Source organism: Mustela nivalis, assembly GCF_964662115.1.
Source record: "Mustela nivalis genome assembly, chromosome: 6".
NCBI classification, from domain to species: domain Eukaryota; kingdom Metazoa; phylum Chordata; class Mammalia; order Carnivora; family Mustelidae; genus Mustela; species Mustela nivalis.
In genome coordinates this window covers 21,503,403-21,513,669 of record NC_139025.1, presented here as the reverse complement: position 1 = coordinate 21,513,669, position 10,267 = coordinate 21,503,403, and the positions used below count along the sequence as shown (strand labels likewise).

At 45.6% G+C, this 10,267-nt stretch overlaps 1 protein-coding gene across 3 annotated transcripts in view; it reads left to right on the top strand.

The window, feature by feature from the left end:
• The window catches only part of STON2 (stonin 2), a 156,240-nt gene that overhangs the window by 91,663 nt on the left and 54,310 nt on the right, over nt 1-10,267 (top strand). Inside the window, exon 5 of one of the 3 annotated variants that reach the window (XM_082736397.1) lies at nt 1,449-1,619. The exons of the other annotated variants lie outside the window; for them this stretch is intronic. Coding sequence (XP_082592523.1) covers nt 1,449-1,619 — 171 coding nt within the window. The remainder of the gene's footprint in view (nt 1-1,448; nt 1,620-10,267) is intronic. 3 annotated transcript variants of the gene reach the window in all.

Here is a 10,267-nt window from a genome sequence, read left to right as displayed (position 1 = left end):
AGTCTTCTTTTGGGAGGAAGACTTCTTGGCTTCCCATGGTAGAAGGGTCTAGGCAACTGTATGGACTCCCTTTAGAAGGTTACCAATCCCCTTCATGAGGGTTCGTCCTAGTTAGGTGATCATAGGCCCTACCTCCTCACACGGCCCTGGGCATTAGGATTCCATGTATGAGTTTTGAAAGGACTCATAAATTCAGATTGTAGCAGAGGGAGAGAAAAGTACCGCAATAACCAATCTCTAGAACAATATTTCCCAAACCCAAAAGATCCCCTTCCCCCACTCCAAAAGGCTTTGGGAAAGGAAACCTGGCACACTAGATCCTGAGCTGGGAGATTCGCAAAATATGTGAAAAGCCACCATGAAGAAACCTATATAGAATATTCTTCTTCGATATTCTTTGTTATACCTATTAACATCCTGCAGAATTATATTTCACAGAATATCCATTTTGGAACTGGTATAAAAACTTAAGAAAAGGTAACCTAGCCTTAGGTCAATTCCAAGTGGGAAAAAGGTGACGTTCTGCAGGAATTGTGGGTGTCATAGCTGGTGGTGCGTGAGGAGACTGGGTCTTAGGTTCAGGCAAACCTGGGTCCAAATTCTGGGTCTTCCATTCCCTACCTGGCCAAGCCCTGCCCAAGTTACCTAACCTGTGAGAGAGGACGAAGGATACCTCCCTCCTAAAGACATTTCAGGATTAAATTAGAGAAGTACCTGGTCTGCAGTCGGTACTCCTCACCCTAGGCTCCATTTCTCCACCTCCTTCTACTGAAATACGGACAGATTTCTGAGGCTCCCTCCACTGACGAAGCTTCCCCCGTCAGGATTTACAGAGGCCAGGCTATCAGGTACCAAGTTCTTGCATCTTCAGTGGGAATCCATTTCTAAAATCTTGATCTCTGGGCACGTATTTCAAGATCATGTCTCTTATACAAGGGAAGATTCACCGACTCTGGGAGACTGTTGAGAATCCTGTTTCTCTAAAAGTTAGAGCCTAAAAGATAGAGAAATTCATTGTCTGAACCACACTCAGGTTTGCCTTGCTCCAGGCCTTTCCAGGCCCTGCACCACGGTTGCCCCTTGCTCTCATTTCCTGTGCTAAAGTTAAAGCTCACACACGGTGGAAACAAATTTCAGAGTTAAATTTAAAAATATGTGCACTACAGCATTGCCTTTTCACAGTAACCTTTGCACAAAGCTCTTGGAATCTAATTACCCAAGTGTTGTTTGCCTCCCCCCAAATACCTGCGCCTGTGCAGACTGAGTTTAAAGTTCGGGAAGTATTAACAAAAGGAATCAGAAGCAAGATCTCAGGCACAGCCGCTGAAGAATCTCCCTGTCTGTGCCGGGCCTCTCCTCTCCCTCCTCCTGGGTGTGCCCGCTGGGGAAGGCCAGTGAGTAACCTGCACATTTTTTTTTTTTTTTTCATCTTGGCCCTTCCCACCCAGACGAGAGGACGGAGTGGCAGACAGGCAGGCAGACGGCTGTGAGTGCTGTTCAAGCATGCACGGAGCATTCCTCTACCTGCACCCAGGGCCTGGACCCCTCGCCACCCCTACCCCACCCCAGGAAGAGCCAGAGCCCCTGCGAGGGACCGGAAGGGGCCTCTGTTCCCAATGGTAAGGGCTGCCACCAGCAGGAACACTTCATTCATTTGCTCTGCTTTGGTGTTGGCTTTTCCGTTTCCGTTGTGTTTAGATGGGAGAGTTTCTGATGGAATTAAAGGTGTTTTGTTTGGTTGTTTGGTTAGTTCTCAGTGGTCCCAAGACAAAGACATGTCTTCCCACAGCAGGGTTTATCAGAACTTGTAACCTGATAGCGTGGCCTTGAAACAAAACTTAACATACTAATTACTTCTGGTTAGTACAGTTTACCCTTTTGGCCATCTTTAAAAAAAAAAAAAAAAGACTTTATTTACCTGATAGGTTTTGAAGGAGGCAAAGTGCTACTGATTGTGGCCATTTTAATACATAGGCACCTCTAACTAAAAAGTAGCTTTTACTCTAGCTTTAAAATAGACCAAGATGATGTTTTGTCTCAAAACAAGCAAACAGAAAACCCTTTCAAAGAGATTTCAGTGTTGAATGAGAAAGATGCTAGCAGAGGGGTTTGACTAAGAGATAACAAGACAGGTTGGTCTAATTAAATATATCTGAACTGGAAGTATTGAAGTAAATCTGTGTGCTCTGGGAAGAAGGAAGTCAGATGTTGGATGTGGGATTCGTGGGGTCTTTAAGGGAGAAAACTGGGACCTTTGTGTAGTGTGTTGAGAGTTTGAGGGAAGCGTTGGAAAGCAAATGGAGCAGGCTGGGAAGCAGGTTTTCTGCGTGGGGCTGGTGCCAAGGACTTCTCCCTCAATGCTGTGGGTGAGAGTAATTCAGAGTAATCAAGTGCTACATTGTTAACAGGCTTCTGAGTTTCAAATATTTATTCTAAACACAAGCAGTTGATTGCACTGAACGTGGGGGAATGAAGCTGCAGTCTCTGTTTCCTGGCGTAGCCTTAACTTTAATACCTGGGGAGACTTCAGGAAAACGGTTGTAGGAAAGATAAAGCTATGTGTAATGTGAATTTGATACTCCACTATTACAGTATGTTTGAGATGGCCCCATTCCTTGAACAGCCACGAGGACTTAAAATGTGGTTACATTAGAGTGGAGATGCTGAGCTAAGGGGTTTCACAGGAGAATGGTGCAGAAACTGGAATAGAAATTGCCCAAAGCCGAGGCACTCCCCTGACACATGTGAAAGTTTGCCTTGTGCCTGGATGTCCCTGCAAATGCATCACGGGTTCATCCTTGATACTGCTGTGCAGGCAATGTAAGGATGCTCTAGGAAGGGGTGCCTGGATGGCTCAGATGGTTAAGTATCTATCTTCAGCTCAGGTCATGGTCTTGGAATCCTGGGATCTAGCCCCACATCGGGCTCCCAGCTCAGCGGGGAGCCTGCCTTCCCCTCTTCCACTTTCTCTCACTTGCTTGTGCTCTGTCTGTCTCTCTCTCTAACATGAAAAAATAAATTCTTAAAAAAAAAAAAAAAAGATTCTCTAGGAAGAGCAGCCTGTACCTCACATAGCTAGGTTTTTAGAACAGCATTAAAAAGCACTACTAAGGGGCGCCTGGGTGGCTCAGTGGGTTAAGCCGCTGCCTTCGGCTCAGGTCATGATCTCGGGGTCCTGGGATCGAGTCCCGCATCGGGCTCTCTGCTCAGCAGGGAGCCTGCTTCCTCCTCTCTCTCTCTCTCTGCCTCTCTGCCCACTTGTGATTTCTCTCTGTCAAATAAATAAATAAAATCTTTAAAAAAAAAAAAAAAAAAGCACTACTAAAAAGTAGTGTGCAAAGAAGGGTATGAAGTTGTGGGGTGTGTGTGTGTGTGTGTGTCCAAGTGGGGAGGAGCACGAGCAGGGTGAAGATCCCCTTCTTAGTTCCCTCTTCTGACGTTGTCTTTTTCTGAAAAGAAATCAGTAATTAGGGGCACCTGGGTGGTTCAGTGGGTTAAAGCCTCTGCCTTCGGCTCAGGTCATGATCCCAGAGTCCTGGGATCGAGCCCCACATCGGGCTCTCTGCTCAGTGGGGAGCCTGTTTCCCCCTCTCTCTGCCTGCCTCTCTGCCTACTTGTGATCTCTGCCTGTCAAATAAATAAAATCTTTAAAAAAAAATAAAGAAATCAGTAATTCCTCGTCGTTGTCACTATCAGTGTTCCTGTGGTGATAATACTAATAGTTCACTTTCTTACTGCTTTGGTTTCCCCTTAGCTAATTAATCAAAAGCATAGTCTGGCTGTAGCCCAATCCACCAGCTCATTAAAAGACCATCCGAAAATGCCACTTACTTTTTTGCCGAGTGAGCAGAAGATGGGGGTGGGAACCCTTCTGGTGATTTCACCTGGAGATGCCGGTTTGTATTTCGTGAGTCTTTTCAGCTGTGATTGACAAACAAACGGAATACACTCCGAGGCGCCAATGGAGTGACCAGCCCCAGCAGCAGTTCTAGCCTTCGGGAGCATTTGCAGTTTGGTTGCTACAGGTTCGGGATAGAACACATCGCTGTCCCGGGGGATGCCTGAGCGGCACAGTCAGTTAAGTGTCTGAGTCTTGATTTCGGCTGAGGGTCGTGAGATCGAATCCCGTGTCGGGCTCTGCACCCAGTGGGGAGTCTGCTAGAGATTTTCCCTCTGCCTCTGCCACCTGTGTGGTCACTCTCTCTCTCTCTCAAATAAATCTTAAAAAACAAAACAAAACAAAACCAACCAAACCAAACCATCGCTAGTGCTGCCACACCTGCTTGTCTCCCGGATCCAGGGCTCAGTGCTTGGGAATGAAAGACCATTTAGAGAGTGGAGGGTGTTTCCTCCCAGCAATGGCCTGTTTCACGCATTTTCAGAACTTTGTACAGTTTCTTTGCAAACTAAATTAAATGCAGTATCTTCTTGAATTTGGCTTTTCTAGTTTAGCATTTCTTTCTATTTCACTGCATTTCACCCACTCCTCTTGCTTAGTCTTTCAGACGGTGACACCAAGCAGAGTGAAAGCTGGCCGTATAAATGGGAACCAAATAGGCACTTAAGACAACCTTGTCTGTGAGCAGCACATGCTTTCTCCTCCTATCCTCCATGTCCCTCCTAAGGAGCTTCCAGGCACTACCCAGCCCTGGCCACTTCTCTGCCATTCTGTGTTTCCTGGTTGCTGGAATTACTTTCCCTACCACCCTTTGCTGTCCCGAACCTCACAAGTAGGTGTTTAGAGAATTTTTTTTTTAAAGATTTTATTTATTTATTTGACACAGAGAGGGATCACAAGTAGGCAGAGAGAGAGAGAGAGAGAGAGAGAGGAGGAAGCAGGCTCCCTGCTGAGCAGAGAGCCCGATGCGGGACTCGATCCCAGGACCCTGAGATCATGACCTGAGCTGAAGGCAGCGGCTTAACCCACTGAGCCACCCAGGCACCCGTGTTTAGAGAATTTAAGTAGAACTAACCCAAAGGTCATAGTAATTTTTCAAAAAAAGCAGAAAGCAGCCCCTTAGCTGTAGGGATGCTGTAATAACTCCGGCAGCATCCCAGCCAGGCTCTGTACGTCTCGGGGCGTGGGTCAGGAACACAGTTATGGACTCAGCCAGTGTCCTTTAAGTGCAGTTCCTAAGTGGCACAGTCAGGCACGGGTGAGTGAAGCAGCTGGTGGCTAGAATATAATTAGTCTCAGCCTATCATCTTCAGTAAGCGCCCGTTTCCTGCTCCTCAGAGCTCTTTACCACCCTAGTGTGTTATCTTTTTCCTGTAATAGTTCTTACACTTCGGTGCTCCTCATGAGAAGGCTGTGGAGGCCTTTGCAGGATGTAGCCCTGCGGATCATTTGGTCACATTTATCTGTGGGCACATCCTACACCAAGAAGACGCATCACAGAGACACTCGCCCTGAACAAGTCCTTGTAAGGATGGCGTGCCTTCCACATCATCTTTAAAAACCTCAGAGGATGATATGAAATAGTGCTGAGAAGAAATAGATTTCTTTGGCTTTCTTTTGAAACTGAGGTCTTGAGGTATGTGTATGCAGGCGGGAATGGAAATGAGGAATGTCAGATGAAAGCTCACCTTCAGGAGTGTCTAACTTTTTGCGATTAGGGGAAAACTTTGGCCCATGCTTAGAAATCGTGTTTGGGTTAAGGCAACCTTTTCTCCCTTTGGTTGTATAATAGACTTTGAAACGAGTCTGTTGTGATAAGGACGTTGTAGCTCCCTTTATCAAGAGGTAGAGTCTGTTTACCCAGCCCCTGAATCTGGGCTAGGCCTTGTAGCTTTGGCCAACAAAATATGCTGGAGTGACAGTATGCATATGTACCAGTCCCCAGTGTAGCTCTTAAGTGGCCTCACATATGTCTACTTGCTCACCTAGAATCTAGCCCGGTCACCCTATGGACATGCCTGCACTCTGTTGCAGGGGCCCAGAGACCTTTGTCTCCCCACCAGATATGTGACTGAGGCTATCCTTGACCAGCCAGCAGACCTGATGCATGAATGGGCCCAGCAGAGATCACATAAAGTGATCGAAGGACTCAGGAGCAATAATGAGTGCCTACTGTTTGAAGCTACTGAGTTTTGGAATGGTTTGTTATGCTAACAACAACTAATGGATTCATGTGGTTCCCTGGCGGTGGTACCTTTGGGTTCTTTGGTCCATTATCATCATCACAAATGCTCAGTGGAGCTCAGCATAAGAAATGCAGTCCATGCTTGGAGGGGTTCTGTTAGATGCGGGGCATCTGCAGTTCTTGTGATCATCAGCGTTGCTTTGAGACCTTTTAACAACACATGTTGGGTGGCTCAGTCAGCTAAATGTCTGCCTTCTGCTCAGGTCATGGTTCCAGGGCCCTGGGATTGTTGAGCAGGGAGCCTGCTTCTCCCTCTCCCTCTGCCACTCCCCCTGCTTGTGCTCTGTCTCTCTCTCAAATAAATAAATAAAATCTTTAAAACAAACAAAAACCCTAACACATGTCTGGGCCTTATGTCAGATTATTATTATTTTTTTTTTTTTAAGATTTTACCTATTTATTTGACAGAGAGAAACCACAAGTACACTGAGAGGCAGGCAGAGAGAGAGAGAAGGAAGCAGGCTCCCTGCTGAGCAGAGAGCCCGATGTGGGACTCGATCCCAGGACCCTGAGATCATGACCTGAGCCGAAGGCAGCGGCTTAACCCACTGAGCCACCCAGGCGCCCCCTTATGTCAGATTATTCAACTAAATATCTATACATGGGGTTTAGGAATCTAATTCAGAAAGCTCTAATAATGATTGTCTAGGATTGAAAACCAGTGACGTAGTGACCTTGTTAGTCCCTTCCGTTACTGAAAGATGCGGTGATTCCAGCTCTCCTACTTGGGCAAACAACACCGGGTGGTTCTGAGTTCGTTACCGATTTGATGTACTTCATGCCACATCAGTAAACTTTGTAAGCAACTTTGGGCAATCACACGGACCTGATCTTAGGTGGGGAAATTCACACATGGAGACTGATGGCTGCATATGTATGTTTACGGTTGCATACCCTGAGCTGAGAATGTGGTATAGACTCCCTAAGTAAGTCTTTGCATTGGGGATGTAATAGGACCCTGCTTTGAGAACCTTACAGCCCAATGGGGTCGGGGGGAATCAGAAATCTGTTATTTGTTACATATTAAGAGAAAAAAAAGCAAGCAAGGTTTTGACCCTTAAACTACAGGTGAATTTTTACTATGGTGAGCGTTTCCGTTGTTGCAACAATAACACTACATTATAGACAACCCCAAAGCCTCAGTAGCATACAACAGTGTGTTTTATTAACCCTTCTGTGTGCAGGTTAGAGTGGGGAGAATCCACTGATCCTGGTTTGGCTTTGGGAGTACCTTTACTCTCTCTTTTTTTTCCTTTAAGGTTTTATTTATTTATTTGACCGAGATCACAAGTAGGCAGAGAGGCAGGCAGAGAGAAAGGAAGGGTAGCAGGCTTCCTGCTGAGCAGAGAGCCCAATTCGGGGCTTGATCCCAGGATCCTGGGATCATGACCTGAGCCAAAGGCAGAGGCTTTAACCCACTGAGGTGGCCCAGGGAGTGCCTTTACTCTTTTATGTCCCTCAACCTTTCTCTAGGATCAGCTATTAGCTTGGACACATTCTTCTCATGGTGATGGCAGGCATAAAAAAAAAAGCATAAGCCATGATGAGCAAGCTCAGTTCAGGCTGCTGGTTATGTCATTAATCTGTTAATATCTCTTGGTCAAAGCAGGTCACATCACCAAATCCATTGTCAAAGGCCAGGGAAATACAGATTTGTAGAGAGAAACTGCCAAGTCAGGATGAAGTCATTTCTTCAGATCGTACAACATGTTTGCTATCATCATTCTTTCTCAGGCAAAAAGAAACCAGTTTCCATCTAGTCAAATCATTTGGGACATTTTCCTAAGTCTTAGCCTAGTGCTGCAGGGGTTAAAAGAGATTTGGGTGAATATCCCTTTCTGAGGGCCCATCTCTCCCTGTACTGTTTGGTGAAAGACCTTTAGCCTGTGCCTCTGGTTAAGATAGGAAACTAGTCTTCTTAAATATGATTGAGCTGCTCAGGTATTCTCCAGGGCAGAAACTATGTTTTACAGTGTTACTAAGAATAGCGACAAAATACAGTTCACATTGAATAATTTGGGTTTGAACTGCGCAAGTTCACACAGGCATGGGTTTTTTATAGTACCGTAAATGTATTTCTCTTCCTTATGATTTTTTCTTTTCTTTTCTTTTCTTTTTAAGAATTTATTTATTTCTTTGAGAGTGAGAGAGAGCCACAAGCAGGGGGTGGGGTAGAGGGAGAGGAAGAAGCAGACTCCCCACTGAGCAGGGAGCTTCACATGGGGCTTGAAATCCCAGAACCCTGGGATCAGGACCTGAGCCAAAGGCAGACACAGAACTGAGCCACCCAGGTGCCCCTCTTCCTTCTGATTTTCTTAAGGAAAGATTTATTACCGTTAATCTTATCAGTATGGCTTCTGCACAACAGTTGGCTCTTAGTGGTTAGGTTTTGGGGAGTCAAAAGTTACATGTGGATTTTCAACTCTGTGGGGTGTTGGCTCTTCCCTGACTCCTAGGCTCTTCAAGGGTCAACTGTATTTCAGACCACTGTTGTATAGGCATTGCTGTTGATCATTCTGTGCCTTTGGATCTACAGAGTGTATCAGATTTACCTCCGAGGAAACTGAGATACTAAAGATTATGCAAGTTCCACAAAACTGCCTCTTCTAACCATCTGAGATTAGCAACCTGTCCTGTTGGTTTTTCCACTTTTGCTCCACTGGCTGATCGATGCTGCCTTGTTTTACAAAAAGCATATGAGGATTTCATTACCTAATGAGTTTAGCTTCCTAAGAAACCCCTCCCTCCTAGTACTAATGCTCCATGAGAAATGAAGTCTAGCAGGAAGGTGTTCAGTGCTATAAGATTTCTGCACTACCACGTTGGGAAAGTAAGCTGGATTATGAGTCCTTTCTAAATTCTCTTCCCTAACGTTTCTTTGTTACCATCTTGACCTTAGAAGTAAATTGGGTTGGGGGCTGTTTAGATAGAAGTCCTTGGAGTGTCCTTGTGACTATGCTTCTTTCCTGGGTTCTCTGTGCCCTCACCTGCCACGTCTGTTTCCTAGTCGTTGTTCCGCAATTGCCTGCTGTGCTTCTCTGACAAACAGTGCTATTTCTATTTTATGGGGAAAACCAACTTGATTAAACAACTCATTCAAATTAATGCTTTGTAGGAGGTGTGATATGATGGGAACAGGCATTTCCAGTGGTGTTCTTGTCAGATTAGCACACGCAAACAATCAAATAATGGCAGTGGCCCAGGATATGTAGAGTCTGCTAGAGTTAGTGTATAAGCTTTTATCTTGGATAGGTTGTTTCCATTCTGGCGATGGCTTCGCTGAGAACCTCATGTGGCTCCCATACATGACTAATGCTCTGTAATGTATTGTTATTTGAGCAATGATTTAATATCCTACTCCTCCTCTTGCTCTTCGCCAAGGGCCATATCTGCATTGTTTACAGCTGAAAACCTAGGAGCCAGCACAAGCGAATCCAGATAAATAGATACTGAGTGAATGCAGGAGTGAATAAATGCTAGGATTACAATACCCAGGGCCCAAGACAAATTTACGGTTCTCCCCGGGCGATTCTGCCCCCAACAAGGGGCAGTGAAGGGTTAATGTTCTCTTTGGGAGCTGGAAGGATTTGGATATGGATCTCAGCAGAGCTGCTTGAATCACATTCTTTTTGCTACTATAGCAACAGGTTGAGAATTCTGCAGGCTTTGTTGCCTGCCTCCTGCCTACGTTGGAAATGCCTGTGTGCAGGGGACTTCATTGTCTGGGGGACAACTGTTTTTTTTTTTTTTTTCCTATGATGTTTCAATGAAGCAGCTTCTTTGCAGAGACAAAGAGGCCAACACAAAGCAGGGGCTAAGAATCATGGAAAGGCAGAGAGAGAGAGAGATCTTGTTTTGACTGGAGGGACATTTCCAATTTTTTGTCTCCCGAAGAGGTGTGAAGTGGGGAAGGATTTGAGTTTTAGTGGTAGTCAAGTCTGTCTCCCTTCTTCATGAAACCTCTCTTCTGAGAGACACCCCCTGGCAGCTATTGGAAACCTTTCTTACTATCTTTGCTTAACAAACAGGGTGGTGGTGAAGCTCTTGGATTATTGCCCATGGTGTGTTCACTTCTAAGTTTGGAGCAGCCAGAGTGGACCAGAATGTGGGTTTTCCCCTCTGTA